General features: G+C 48.6%; 1 protein-coding gene across 2 annotated transcripts in view; it reads left to right on the top strand.

Moving 5' to 3' along the window:
• The window catches only part of LOC138516915 (zinc finger and SCAN domain-containing protein 30-like), a 62,531-nt gene that overhangs the window by 15,278 nt on the left and 31,380 nt on the right, over positions 1–15,873 (top strand). The window contains exon 2 of one of the 2 annotated variants that reach the window (XM_069632373.1): positions 3,245–3,838. In XM_069632373.1, the coding sequence (XP_069488474.1) occupies positions 3,245–3,838 (594 nt within the window). Of the gene's footprint in view, positions 1–3,244; positions 3,854–15,873 lie in introns of both variants that reach the window. The other variant, XM_069632372.1, reaches the window with a different exon arrangement.

Here is a 15,873-nt window from a genome sequence, read left to right as displayed (position 1 = left end):
TGGAGCATTGCAACACATTTAGAAGACAGTTAAAGCATAATGGGTTATATACAAGGAACATAACGTTATAGGCTGCATCTCATATGTTAGTTAGATTTGCTGCAAACTGTGTTCTTGCCCCTTGTTTCTCAGAGGTAGCTCATGCTTTTTACTTCATGTTGCCTTGTACGGAGGAGCGTGTATTCTCTATTTCAGACCCTGCATTAAAGCCCAGCTTGACTACCTACACGACCACGCACACCGTTCTTTTCTTTTTCTCTAACATGAACATTAACACACTATTTATTTATTTAGTACATTTATGAGAAGCGCACAAAGCCCATGGGCATCTAGACACTGGTTACAGAGGAAAAAAGGAGAGAGGGGACAGGGTGTTTGAGGAATTTGACCACCTGCACAGTGGGTGTGCACTCGATTGGGCTTTTTTGAAATTCTATATGAAATGTAATGATGGTAGATCACCCTCCGAAAAATGTGTAGAGCCAATCCGCACATATCTTCCTATGCTCACCGCACAACAATCACATAGACTTATGTACTTGGGCACAGCCAACAGACGCAGTCCTCCCTGTCACATTTAGTTGGAATGGAGTACATCAAGGCATCTCAAAAGGGGAGGGCAAAACCGTCCTCCTTCCATGGCCAGCCTAATTAAATGACAAGGGCTCCATGGATCCACCCTATCCTTTGTAGGTCCTGCTGGTGGCAGTTACGGATACTGATGAGTTAATTTTAGCAGGAATCACAAGAGGCCTGGTCCCAGGGCTAACAAAAGACAAGAAACTCCAACATCTTTGATATGCATCTGTCAGCCTGAAGCTAGCTCCTGCCTCTCCGTATCAATGGCATTGACCTGTCATGTTTGGTACATATGTTTACAGTAGCAACCCCCTAGGCGGGCCGAATTCAGAGGGTAGGAATATTTGATTTGATGTTGACAAAGTCTGTTCTTGCCACAGATTCAAGGGAGACCTGCCACTTTAATCAGGAACCACAGAGAGCTGAATTAACCAGAGACAACCTTTGATTCACAACAGACAGGAAGATGGGAGGGACTTAGTATACATGTGATCACCCCTTTACCTTTCCTTTTGCAAAGCACTCTGGTTATGACCTCACGCATACTGGAGATTCTTGTTGGGGGACCCAGGATGATTGGTTCATTAGGGTAGGCTTTGCCTACACCAATCACTGGGGCCCGTTTGGCTTTCAAAGAGGGTTGAGCCCCTCATTTGGATAGATCATCTGAAGACTTTTCAAGGAGTAACAAGAATAACCCATTGGGACCCTGGCTGAAGGCACAGTCTGCCTTGCATCTTTCCGCCAGTGAAGAAAAGCCAGGATTTCCAAGAAGAAAGCAAGATCCCTCCCGTAAACATCTCCCAGGCAACAGAGGGGGATACTGAATCTAGAGGACCCCCCAAGCAGCTCCAGGACCGGTACCGAGCCAGCACACAGCGTGTCCTGCTAGTCTCTGCAAGCAAGCTTCCTAGGTGGGAAGTGTCAGAGAGTCTCTGAACCAAGCCAAGGACATGGCCAGTGCCTGCAACACTCTCCTGAGCTTTGGGCCACCCACCTTAAAGGACGACACAAGCCCAGCGAAGAAGCTAGGAGGAGTGCATCAACAAGCATCAAGCAGCGTCTGCCTTAAAGGACATTTTCAAGCCTGTCGAGCCCCCCGCTGACTCTTGTCATGGTACAGTCGCTAACATCGTCCAAAACGCCTTTGACAGTGCTTGAGGCCCACCAACCAGCACTGAGACAACGATTCATGACCCTGAGCTGCCGTGTAGGCCAGCCTGCAGCCATCCGTCCAGCCTTGCTCGCCGAACTGCCTGCTGCCTGATTCCTGCTGCTGTCTCCCGACTTGAACTCTGTTGCTCCAGTTCCTCGCATAGCAGTGAACGCGCTGCAATACAATAACTTACAGGTATGTTTTTCGTGCAACTTCAAAGTAATGGGAGCCCACGTTTAATTAACCTAAACATTTAGCCTCAACCACTGTAACTAGATTTAACATAAGCCAAGATTAAGCCTCAGTAGAAGAGCTGGAAGCTCGAAACACGTGTCAGGCTGCAACGGCACTGATTAAAACTACTTAATTAATCTGCAATATGCTTGTTACTTCATGTGTGAGCGCAGTTTGAGAGCAAACCCATTCTTCTCTCAATTCCCATTTCCTGTGGGTAATTGGCAGGTTCCCACTCTTGCTCTCAGCCGCAGCCCGTCCACAGTCACACAAGTTGCCATCTATGCGCTGTACCCTGCTGGCCCTTTTCTGCCATTTTCCCTTTGAAGCTGCAAAACACCCTACAAGCAAAAGGTACATTGTAGTTCCTTCCCCCTGGTCCTTATATGAAGGCCCATAGTGACATTTTACGACCTATTGTTCCCTTTGTGCAGAAACCAACTATCCTTGAACTATTGACCACTTGTGCCCCGGAAGTTGATTCGTCACAGTGTGTCAGTGGGAAGTGAGAATGCTTCGATGCTCTTTGAGCTCAGTTGAATAATACATTCAGTAGTTCAGTTTCCCAAAAATACCTACTGGCAACACATACTTTTAATGTGCTGAATTCTCCACTGTGTAACTTGTTACTTCTGCCCAGCCACAAAAGGAAAGACCAGCACAGGTGAAGAAAAGAAATCAATTCCTTACCCCCTCCATCCCTTTTCCTCTCTTCCCCATTATAACACCTCCTTGGCCAAGATGTCTGACCTGCAGGGAATGCAGTTCTCTGGAAGCACTCCCTTGCCAAGTGCAAAGCTTTTTGAGACCACTGTGCAAACTTGTTGGTTGAACATTATCGGGGTGCAGACCATTAATTTTCAGTGTCTGAATCGGTATCAGTTGTTATTGGTATTTAACATGGACAGAACCCTTATGATATCTATAGCAGGTAAGGAAATTGTGGCGCTGCTTCAGAATGTCATAACATTTAGGATACATGGACCATAGAATACTGGTAATAAGGGCATTGGAATGTGACATATCAGCAAAGCTGCACCTTCTGGAACGCAGTCATTGCAGAATAAGTGTACAGGAGGATGTTTATGGCTTGCCTGTAAGCAATGTGGCAGTCATATGGCATCCAGCTTGAAACCCAAAAAAGGGGAGGGCACTGTGTGCGTATGTGCCGGATTGCATTGTAATTAGAACATTCTTTTTCTGGGATGGGGTATGCTATGGATTTGCTTTGTGCTCGTTATGTAGTTAGCTTATTTCTCTTGTTTTTTCTTTCAGAGTCTGTCGCAGTCACGTCTGAGATTACAGCAATGTTCGAGAAGACGTTTGTTCAGGATTTTCAGAATACACGCAGCAGCGTAGGGATTGAGAACGGAGAGGGTATTTTTGTGGAGGATCTTCAACTCTCTGTGGTAGAAGAAACGGTTGAAGACCAGGAGGAACCATCTATACATTATTTGCAGAATGCAAAGAACAGCGAGGAGTTGGAAGAGGCCCCATTTGAAGAGGATCGTCCACATTATGAAGTCGAAAAGATTGTAGAGATGGAAAAGCTGCCTGTCCACGATCTTCCTTGTACAAGTAACCGGGAGAGCATTGAAGGTGGACAGGGGCTGTCTACAGAGGACCGCCAGCTCTCTGTGGTAGAGGAGAGTATTGAGGAAGAGGCATCACTGATGGATTATCAGGACTCTCTGGGCCATGTGAATATTGATGCTGGGGAAAGTCTACATGCCTTCCTGTTGCAGGACTATGTAGTCGAAGTGAGTACTGATGAGAGACGGGGGCTTTCCCCCATAGACATTTATGACACAATTGAAGAATGGGATGAATGCTCTGCCAGTGATTATGATTCAGATGGAAGCTGTCTAGGTAGGTTCACTGCAGGTGAGTGGTATACCTAGTTTTTTCTACATTGGGGTTACCCGCTGCTTGCTCTGATGGTCTATTATTTGAAATTAGTAACCCAGCAACAAGCATTCTGATTGGCTCTCGCCAGGTCCCTACCCGGCCGGAAATCCCTCCGTCGGGATTCCACGACCTTTGTCCCCGGCGGGGGCGAGGCAGCCCCTCAGCCAATGAGGAGGCTCGAAGCCATCCCCGCTCCAAGCCTCCCCGTGGCTGAGAGGCGGCCTTCGCCCCCAGCCGGGGACTCGGGTAAGTCTTTTTTTTTTTTTAATCCCTTCCCTCCCGACCACCCATCCCCCCCCCCAACTTACCTTCTTGGTCCTACGTCCCTGACGGAGGACGAGGGAAGCCTCCAGCTGTGTGGAGACTCGGAGCGGGGCCATCCCCGCTCCGCGCCTCCATCTCCGCACCGCGCCTCCACACGGCTGGAGGCTTCCCTCGTCCCCCGCCGGGAACGCAGGTATGTTTTTTTTTTTTTCCCACTCCCGCCCTCCCAACCCCACTTACCTTCTTTTTGATCCTTTTTTCGGGAACGGACGCGCTGGGAACACTTGTGTTCCCAGTGCGTCCGCTCCCGATGGCTGCCATGGAAAGGGAAAACAGACTCAGTTTTCCCTTTCCATGGTGGCGGCCATTTTCTTTTATTTTTATTTTTCTCCCAAAACGCTGCAGTGCCGAAACGCTGCAGCGTTTCGGGACAAAAAAAAAAGCTTTTAGTGCCCCGGTCACGCAATTTTTGCTGGCCGGGGTACTAATAGCAATAGAACCCGAGGGTCATAGAAATGTGTTCTATGTTCCCTATGACTGTTCATGCTGAAAATGGTGGGTTCTAACAAGGCATGACAAGGCATTTGGTGGAGGAAACCCTGATTAACAGGACAGATGTTTCACCAGTTTTCTTAACAAAAGGTATTTTTGTGTTGTCTGAAAGACAGTTCTCTACAGGGTTGAAGAATGCTTGCAACCTCACTCCATAATCTTTTACTATGGTGTGGCTAACCTTGTTAGTCTCAGAAGAAAGAGCAACATATTTTGTTTCTGTCCTTTTTCTACAGGGTTGAAGAATGCTTGCAACCTCAATCCATAATCTTTTACTATGGTGTGGCTAACCTTGTTAGTCTCAGAAGAAAGAGCAACATATTTTGTTTCTGTCCTTTTTCTAATAGATGCAATCCTACTTCCACAGATCTTTTCAGACAGAACCTGGTCCCAGAAATATTAAAACAGCCACTTGTGTCCATCTTGAGTCAATACTGTTACGGGAGCTTGGCACCAGAATTGATGTCCCCAGTATATACACGAAGCTGCTAATGCCACCTTAGTTTCACCAAATGTTCCCTGCAGCACAGAATTAAAAGGGACAGTTGAAATACCATCAATAATCCTTGTATTGTATTGTATATGCATTTGTATTGCGCGCCAATGACCCCAAAGGCTTACGGGTGCCGACAGACACACACAAACGAACAAAGCTATACCAAGGGGTAGTTGATTCAAATAGTTTCATGGAGAGTATTGATCAGTGAAGCCATATGATGAGGGAGCGAATTTAGCAAAAAAGAAGTGTTTAAATTTCTTCTTAAATGATTCGATAGACTGTATATCTATTAGATCATCAGGGAGAGCATACCATCGCAGAGTCTCTAATAGAGACGCACACCCTGTAGTAAGGGGTATGATAGTGGGCCTGTGATTAATATTTGTGGGAAGATTGTCATCCATCAGAAAGAAGGTTGCCAACGGAAGTCGTTTTTCTAATGGATACCTCCTTTGCCAGATTTATCACCTTTTGAAAAAAACTTAAAAAGTCTACAAGACAGCAGCCAGAGATTATGTAAAGTAAATATCCTTAAAAAAGAAGCTGCTGAATAACTGACTGCTAAACCCTTCTGCCAAAGTACCAAATCTGTAATGCTTAGCAAAGGTGCGCAGACACACCCCAGCAGATGCCTCATGTTAAAAAATGGAACACCTGATTGCAAAAGAGAAGTAGTTGCTTCACCTCTAGTAAAATGGATCCTGGTGCCTTTGCAGAGCTACTTGTTTGCATTCTCATGAAAATCCACCCAAAGACCGACTGTTTGGCAGTAGCCTTCCCTTTTACAAAATGTTTGTCAATTCTATCCTATATAGACCTGAACACGTGGAAGCTAAGTGCTCCTTTGAGGTTAAGGCAATACAACTTCTCCATCTATGAAGAATGCTTAACTCAGGAAAAACACTGGAAGATAAATCTTTAGAGAAAAATGCAACTCGGAATCCACCTTAGGAAAAAAGGAATCACTATCAGAATTGCCCTTTCCTTATAAAAAAAAAACTGGAAACAAGGTTTCACACAGAGAAGCTTCAACCCTGTGACCCACAACAAAGAAGTAATGCTACCAGACAACTGCAAAAACTTGTTTCATCAGAATTCTTAGACGGAACGAATGCACCAGCTCAAATTTTCAGATCTCAATATGGAACATCAAACTGCTTCGGACGAAAGGTATTGCCCAAAACCTTCAGCAACTGGCCCGAATAAATAGCTTTCATCAATGCCCCTCTTGGCCAATGACAGACATCTTCCCCCATCCGCTTGACCCATTGGAACTGCTGGTCTCCTATCTTGAGGTTTTTGTGCCTAACTCGTGGATCCAATCCTTCCTAAACAATAGATCCATGAGAGTCTTCTCAGCCTCGGCAGCAGCTGATCTCATCCCCATCTCATGCGGTGTCCCACAAGATTAATGCATATCACCGACCATGTACAATGTGTTCACCAAACCATTGTTTGATGATCTTGACCGTCTGGGTGTCACCTATATTAACTATGCAGATGACACCCAGATCCTCCTACACCTGACAGGAGACTACGACAATGATCTTGCTCTTATCAATAATATCGACCTCATCATTCAGGCCTGGATGGCCACTCACAGTCTGTGCCTGAATGATGAGAAGACTGAGTTACTCCTTTTAGCCTCTCCTGCCAACACGAAGAAACTGAGCAACCAATACCTATCCTTTAACATTGATGGTAATGACATAGAGGTGGCTAATGAAGTTAAAACCTTGGGTTTTTATCTAGATTCCTCCCTGAGTCTGCACAAACAGGTTAGTGCAGCAGCCTCGATGACATCATACCCTTGCAAGCTTATCCATTCTTGCAAACCCTTTCTCTCCTCGTAAAGCTGTATCACCCTCGAGCGCTTGTTTTATCAAAAATGGACTACTGCAATGCACTTTACCTAGGTGCCAGTAAATATATCACCAACAAACTACAGATCTTGCATAACAATGTCCTTAGAACTACCCTGGGTATCTCCATACGGCAACATATTTCAACTACTAGACGTAATAACAACAGGCTTTCTATCCAAGAAATAATTCAGCTCAAAACACCTTCCCTGACTTATAAATGCCTCAACAACGCTGCACCTCAATACCTGGCAGAAATATTCTTCAAAAACAACCCCATTAGAGCTACTAGGATGTCTAATACAGGATGCCTAAGGTTGCCGAGGTACAAATTAAAAAGAGCAGGGGGTAGCAGCTTCCCAGTTATGGCTTCCCAACTATGGATCCCCAACACTACGAACAGACCAATTGTTTTACAAATTCAGAAAAGACACCAAACAATGGTTGATCTCCAAAGAAACACTGTAACAGACCCCAATTTCTTTCCATGTATAGTTAGTTACACTATACCTGGGTACTCCCACGCCCTCGCCTGCAGGGACTGACTGTGCATTCCCCCCTGCATTATATGACAAGGGGAGTTAATACCCTAATCTCTTACATCCTATTCCCGCACTGTACCCCCCACTTGTATCTACTTTTATATATTTCGCATCAGTAATGTTGTATTTCGTATGTACATACCTTGCCTTCAGTTTAAGTTGTGTATCGCTATGTATGCACTATGCCTTTTTGTATAATTACTGTGTGTACTGCCCATTCTGTAACCATGAATATGCATATTCTTGTAAATGCGCCCAGATACCTCCAGGGTGTGGTCGCACTATAAATAAACAAACAAACAAACAAACAAACACACTCATAATGTGTTTTGGGAGGCTTGTGTATTACACTTCACTAACAGTTCTAAAGAGGTTATATTCACTGCCTGAGTCCATACTGGGAGAAACCTGAGGGTATTCCCACTCCCAGAACCCTTGGATCCTCCACGCAGGTGGCCGGAGAAAGGCCATTGCTCTTGGATCCTTACCCTGGGGGCGGAGAAGCTAGGGAGGGTCACCTGGGTGGAGGATCCTTGGGGACATGGAGAGAGAGAGAGAGAGAGAGAGAGAGAGATCCCCATAGAATCGTGGCGTGGGAGCTGGGACTCCCTGGAGCAGACGAAATGGGGTGAAGGGTGTCTTTTTGGGGCAGGAGCTGGAAACCATGCATCAAAAACAGAAGGCCGTGTGATCCGTGCTGCAGCAAGAAACTGTTAAAGCGATCAGTGAGTTTCTGATAAATGAGACACCTGGCGCGCGAGTATGTGACCTATATTATTCAGGAATACTTTGTATCGGAGTGGTCGCGTGTGTCAAGAAACACATTTTCGAAGGCAAAACGAGCCATAAGCGAAACCCATAATAATTGATCAAAATTTTGCCAACAAACAGAATTAAGACAATTTGAAATTCAGAAAGGGAACAGGACCTCAAATCCAATCAAACCATTATATGCTGAGTTCTGAAATGAATATAACTTTAAAGAATAAGAAAACCACAGTATATTGAGTTCTAAAGTGAATATAACTTTAAAGAATATGCAAAACAAAAGAAAGATACTGAAGCTTGATTTACAGCGTAACTTTAAAGGTTAAAGGAGTATTGATATCCACTTGTGTGAAAGCTACGAACTACAGGAACACATATTTCAAAACCAAGATAACTGAACTTTGGAAATTAAAATTAAGACGACAAAGATGCGGAGTAGCGGCAGAGTAGCAGCCTTTGGCAAGTGACTGCCAGCTACTCTTTGTTTCCAGTGTTTCCTGCAGACCTCAGTCTGTCTTCAGTGTTTTCCAGTTACCAGTGGGGAGGAGACAGTTAAAAGCTCAATTTCCCTGCGGAGCGGCCGCAGAGTAGCGGCAGAGTAGCAGTCTTTGGCAGTCTATGGCAGCCGTGGACGTATGCTCTGCTCAGCCCCGCTGCCCAAGAGAAGGTCCGGCGTCTGAGGAGCTCACGCTCATGCTCCCGTGCTGAAGTCAAGAAGAAACCTCCCCCCGGCATTCTAAAAGTGGATCCTCAACATGCTACGTCGGATGGTATGTCTGACATCGATTCCCTGGGTGCCGTGGAGCTGCCTGCCCTAGCCCATGCAGCAGCAGATTTGGTGATCTCTCGGGGTGTTCGCTTGACGACTAGTAAGCCTCTTCCCGGCCTCGTTGTCGCGGCAACCTGGAACAGTTTCGGCAGCCAAGCCTTTGCTGCCTAGTCTACATCCAGAGGACGAGCGGTCTTCATAAAGAATTTCAACCCCGCCTGTTCCTCCAAACACGGCTCCCACAGCTTCTGGCTTACCTGTGGTGGGGCGAGCCCCTTCCGCCTCGTTTGACATGTCCTGTAATGGTTCCCCGAGGACTTGCCCCTCTCCGACAGCCACGGTTTCCTCGCCACCTGCCGGAGGGCAGGCGGTGTCGACTTGCGTGGAGAAGGGAGGGGTCGGCTCGGAGGGGCTGAATGCGGATAGAGAGCATGCGCCGGGTGGCGCAGGAGATGTGGCTCTGGCGAAGTCCCGCAATTTAGGAGAAAAGCCTAATGTTTCAAGCGCCCTTGTGTCTGACGCTCAAGATGGCACTGCTGTGAAAACTTAACCCAATACACCACTCGGCAATAATCCAGCTGAGAAAGTTTTGGACATCCAACAAATAGGATGTATGCCCAATGGACAACCTCTTAGGGTGAACTCTGAAATCCATCCTTTGCCTCATCACGAAGGCTTGCCGATTATTCAACATAATGATCAAAGGAATACCATACAATTCACAACTTCTGAGCAGGATCCAAATGGAGAATGGGTGGACTCGGATGACCTGAGTTACCACTCAGACCCTTCTCCAACGAGAGCTCCTACTGTCAACAAAGGTGAAGGTCCATGTCCTAAAAAATATAAAAAGGCTACTAGAAACAAAAAAAACATGGCCAGCTCAGCCTGGTGGCCAACCCGCCCATTTATGTGAGCTGACAAAAAACAAGGGGGATGAACCCTTGGGCCCCAGAAACTCTAAAAAACAGTTGGCAAAACAAATAACCAGGCAGATATTGTTAGGCATAAACCTGTGCAGTTGCCTCTGGGACCACTGCAAAAGATTTAAGACTACAGGTGTTTGGCAGTAGACCCACTTGGTAGCAGTCTGTACCACCAAGATTCACTTGGTAGCTGTGGCTGAGCAGTCAGACTTCCCTCAATAAGAGTTAGGCAGTATACTGTCATGATCTCTGCTTCCAAAAGGTCAGGGTTTTCCCAACTCCCTTGGAAGCAGATCCATAACCCAGGTTCCGAGTGCCAACCAGTCCCAATTGGGACCTTTTGGACCCAGTCCTGGCGCCAGTGGCACCAGGCTCATAAATATGCCCAGTCCCAGCGCTGGAAGCGCCGGGCTCATAATGCTTGGGTGGACTTACCTGCAGCAGACCATGCTGCTTACTTGCCTGCCAGTTGAGTCTCTGATCCTCTTCTGTTTGGAACTACTTTTCCTGTTGGGTGGGGCAGGAGCCACTCCCTAGATTCAGAACACTGGAACTCTTCTGGAAAGCAGGAATCCTTTTCTTACCTAGGCGTGGCTGTGGAAGGAGACATCTAAGCACTACAGGAGGCTATTTAAACCACACCCGATGGATGAATCTTGCTTTGCGTTATTCTGCATTCTCAGCAGCTGAACGCTCATCGTGTCTTCTGCATCTGATCCCGGGCCTAAGGAAAAAGGCTTACCATTCTGAATCCAGTCTTCAGCAACACCTATAAAGACAAGAAAGAACAGGTTAGCATTACGGTCTTCAGTGACAGCTCTTCACTTACCTGGTTCATCGGCTGCCACCAACGCCTCGCGCTGCATTCCGGCATCTGAAAGACAAAGGCTTACCTACTCTTCGTGCGCTCCGGAGGTCTTCACACTGCATTCCGGCATCTGAAAGACAAAAGCTTACCAACTCTTCGCACGCACCGGAGGCCTTCGGCGCTCTATCCCGCATCTGAAAGACAAAACAAGGTGTGTTTAAAGACATTGGGGAACTTTAATACTCACGTGCCATTACTCCTTTCCACATCTAACCCAGTGGGTATTCCGGCACCCTGCAGCCGCCCCGAACTTGTACCTGCAAAATAAAAAGACAGTTAGAGCGCATCGTGAAGCAGGCAACAAGCGCTTACTTACGTGCTTCCAGGCGCTTCTATTCATCACACGGGCTCCATCTTCAACTCACTTCAGCCCGCCATCCGCCATCGCCGGAACCCTGCAAAACAAGAGACATCATTACTAAAGACTTTAAAGACATTAGAATTACTCGAAACTTACCGTTCGTGCAGTAAACGACGGACAGCAGTCCTCTGAAGTCAAGAGGCCTGCTCCCCTTATCCAGTGAAGAAACTGGTTACAGCACTCTGCCTCGAGGCAGATGGAGAGCACGGCGTTCACTTACCTAAGGTGAGAGCGTTAACCTTTGGGGTTCTACAGGAGAAGAGAAAGGGAAGAAGAGAGAGACATTCAATAACCCAGTTCATTAATCCCACATTTTCTATCTGCAGACCTCTTACCCTTCGAGCCAGTCATACAGTGCACAGAGGTCCAGCCCAAAGAGCCAGCCGTGTGTTACACATCACCTTTGAAGATACGGTATACGCCCAGTCAAGACCGGCGCCTCTACGGGAATCAGGTGAGCGTTACATATACAGAGTATTCACAATAGGTCACAAGAACACAGTAGAACAAGCAACCACTGACTAGAGCTTGGTGTAAATGAGATATAATTATTTATTTAAAACCACATCTAATAAAACACACAGGCACTAAGTTTAAGCAGTTCAAAAACACGGTCACTAAAAGATATACACTCCCTTAAAAGAATATTAGACAAGTCTTAAGTAAAGCCCCACTTATTTTCAGACAGCGGTGAGCGCTTAATGCAGATGGCACTCTAATAATTTGGTTTAAAAGGGAGAGAAAGGCAGAGCATAAATTGAAACAGATCCCAACACTTTCAAAAGAACACAGCAAGAGAGGAAGGCAGAGTCAAACCGTGAAGTTAGAGTTCAGAAAGCCGGATCCACTTTAAGAGGATCAAAACGACATGTGTCCAAGGTCACACGGTTGAAAAGTGCACAAAAGTCTCGGAAAGGTTCAGAAAGAGTTGGACCAAAAGAAAGGGACCAGCTAGATGGTCAAGGCGGCCAGCCCAGTCCAGAAGGTTAAGGGATTAATATTACCTTGTAGCAATCTTTAGAAAGGGAGGCCTGGCGGACACGGTCGCTTAAAGTGGTAAGAATACTCCAGCGGGGGCAGTTGTTCCTGGCAGCGCATGCAAGTCAGTGCTTCGTTCGGGGGAAGAGAGGATCTCGTGGGGGAGGAAGACAGGAGTCCGTTGCACTGCCAGGGAAGAAACCAGCCGCGGAGTTCTCAGTTAAAAAGGAGCGCCCCTTTTATTCGCGGTCCAGTGGTAAGTGGCTATCCGGTTGCCGGGGTGCTTGGCACGGGCAATTCAACCACAAGACGTCCTGGGATGCGAGGAAAAGAAGGTAAACTGGTTGTGCCCACCAGTCAGGGGAAGAAGACTCTCCAGCCGGGAGATCTCCTCTGTCGTCAGGAAGTGGTGAGTCGGTTCCGCAGGGCTCCACCGGTGGTGTCGTCATAGCAGGTCGGCTCAGCTTCTCCCTCGTCGGATTCTCAGGTCCTGTGGCGACTTCTGAAATTCCAGTCCCTAAAGCCCTGCTTTTATGCAGCACACCCCCATTCACTCAGCCTAGCTGTCAATCTAACATGCTAAGTGGTGAGCCGGCCCGCTCACCACTTGGGCCAATCACACAAGAGTGCGACTTGAGTTACCAAGGTAACTCAGTCCAGCGTGCCTAAACCCCCTCCCACACCCCCTGTGGTACCCAGACAGAGTGGCACCACTTTTGGAGGCTTCTGTGGAGAAGCCCGCCAAAAAGTGGAACAAAGGGCTCGACTTGGGTTGGAGTCACAGAAGAGAACACAAACGCGATTTTAGAATCGAGTTCTGGCAAAAAATACCAACCTGCAAATTAATATTAAATAAATAAACCGGCGGTATGTTCGAAGCTATGAGAATTAAATAATTAAAGTTGGTAGCTTCGAACAATGGGAAAATCCCATAGAGATATATTCGCGGTCGAATATAAAAAGTAGTATCCACTGCTACCAGCCAAAACTTGATCGGGGGGGACGGAGACGTGCCCCCTCGACTAACAGACCCCGGGGCAATCAAATTGCCCCAACCAGTACGTCCACAATATGATGGTTTGTACTGGTTTCTGTTAATAATTTGGGACTAGTAAAGCCAATGGTGACTTTACATGCCCTGGGAGACAGTAGTCAGTCCCAGGGTATGGAGTCTATGGAGGGGTGTCACTATGACACCCCTGTGTCACTGCACGGAGGGTGCTCTGTAACACACATAGTAAAAACACATGAGACCCTGTGGAGTAAAGGACCCCATAGCCCATAAAACACATTAACATTCAAACGAACACCACAAATCATGTCCAAGAGTGGGAGAAAAAGAGTCTCACTCTTGGCAGGAGAAAAAAACAAACTCCAGAAATCCAGCAAAGGTGCTGGGGGACTCACTAGGTTAGGAAATTCAGCCTAAACAGAGAATTCTCCCTAACAGATATTAAAATCCAAAGAAAATCAGAAACCATTGGAAAACAACGCTCCCTTATCACACACCTTAAAAGACTTCTTTGGGAAGCATTGTAAAAGGAAATATGAAAATATTCGCGAAATTAGTGACAGTGAAATGTTGTAAGTAGTGTACAGTTCAGAGGTATCCTCAGCGACGATAAATCCCGAAACAATAGGCACAAATTTGCCTGCCTCTCACTGCCAAGAGGTCTCGCCATGTAAGGATTCCTCTCCTGTATTAGAACTGACGGACGGGGGGGCGCTGTTGAGCAGCCAGCAAGATGGCTGCTTAGTCCTGGAGCTCCGTGGCCCGTCTACTGCAAATCCGCCTGAATCAGCGGTTCTACTGATATCCTGGAGCTGGAACCCTCAGCATTGTGCTGCCCAACGCCCCTGCATCATCTGGGCCTGTTTTGGGGTGAAACCGGAGCTTGATGGCCGCTCCGCCGCCGACTGGGGCCTCCTGGGCCGCGTGATTCCTCTACAGCCCATCCCCCCCTGCGCTCCGCGGAAGATCGCTCTTCGGCGTTGCTCGGCTGCCCGACTTTTTCATCCGCCTGCGGGATAAGCGTCCGATTGGGGCTCTGAGGTTCCCCCTTCTCCGCCTCCCGCCCTACTCTCACTGTTACATGCTGCCGTGTGGCGCTGCCCTTCGCGCCCCGCTCTCCCCGTGAGGAGTGCGACTGGACTTGCGATCAACTTGTGCGGCGTCCCTCGCCGGCCCGCTCTCGCTCTTGGGCGGCGGCGGAGGCGCCGGCCCCCCGGCGAGTGGACCCACTCTGCAATATTGCGGGGGCTGCTGGAGCGGCCCCCCGCGACGCCAACCCCCCGACGTTCCTGCCTGGAGGATTCTGCTGCCGACATCGTTGTGCGCTGTGCGGCGGTGCCGGGGCCTCCCTGTGGTCGGGCTCCTGCTACCGGTTGGGGCCCGCTCCGGCCCGGATCATCGCCCATTGATTGGAGGCCCGCTCCCACCCGGGTTGCCATCCACACTTCGGCCTACAATATTCCAAGGTGAGGGGATTGGGGGTGCAAGTCGCTGTGCAATACGCCCACTTTTGACTGCCTCATCCTCGGGCTGCGCTCACCCCATTCCACGTGAGAGAGTGGCCCCCACTCATACTAGGATCCTCTGGGACCACTCATCTGGCGCTGGTGCGACTCTGGGCGTTCCACCACTCTCACCTTCCCAGGCTGTGCAAACAATCGCTGCGCCCTGAGTGTACCAGACGCCCCTGACTGCGCTGCCCTCCACTACTGGCCTCTTCAAACGCCCATTGGACTGCCTCATCCTCGGGCTGCGCTCATCCCATTCCACGAGAGACAGGGGCCCCCACACATACCAGGCTCCTCCGAGACCACTCATCTAACGCTGGTGCGACTCTGGGCGGTCCACCATTCTCATCTTCCCAGGCCGTGCAACTATTCGCTCCGCCCTGACTACACCAGGCGCCCCGGACTACGCTGGCTTCTTCTGCCTGAGGCCCTCCTGGCTCGGGGGCGGGCGCCCCATGACACTGGCCCTCATTACGACCCTTGCGGAAAGCGACTGACCGGAGCGCCACAGCGTAAATAGCGTTTCCGCCATTGCACGAAGGAGCAAAGTGCGGCCCATTCCGACCCATCGGGCACGAGCACCACGCCACGGCGGAAGTGCAAAGTCCGCGATGGCGGAAATGACCCCAAAACGGCCCACACCGCCGCCGTACGGCGCCCTAGGTGCAATACCGCCACCCCTCTTAGCGGTCACCGCAGTGTGCGCCTACCGGAAAGTACGGTGACCGGAAATATACGGAAGTGAAAACATGGGCCCGGAACGGGAAACATCCCGGCGTACACCTATAAAACCACTAAAACCACACAACCACTAAAATCACTACCCTGAAACACACCCCAACCCGTCACCCACCCTAGCGAAACCAAGACAAATGGGAAAAGTAGCGAAGAAAGCGTGCGACCGCAAGCGGCAGGTCCACTTCTCCCGCGAGGAACTCACCGTGCTAACAGAGACCCTCCAGGAGAATGCTGCCGTCGTCTTCTCCACGCAAATGACCAGAACGGCACTTGCAAACAAGAAGACCATATGGGCTCTGGTGGCACAGCGGGTAAGTGCGGTGGGGACCGCACCCCGCACCCCACAGCA

Source organism: Ambystoma mexicanum, chromosome 6q (genome assembly GCF_040938575.1).
Source record: "Ambystoma mexicanum isolate Mex_15411 chromosome 6q, UKY_AmexF1_1, whole genome shotgun sequence".
NCBI lineage: Eukaryota > Metazoa > Chordata > Amphibia > Caudata > Ambystomatidae > Ambystoma > Ambystoma mexicanum.
Note: the sequence above shows the minus strand (reverse complement) of the source record. Positions and strands in the feature narration are given on the sequence as shown.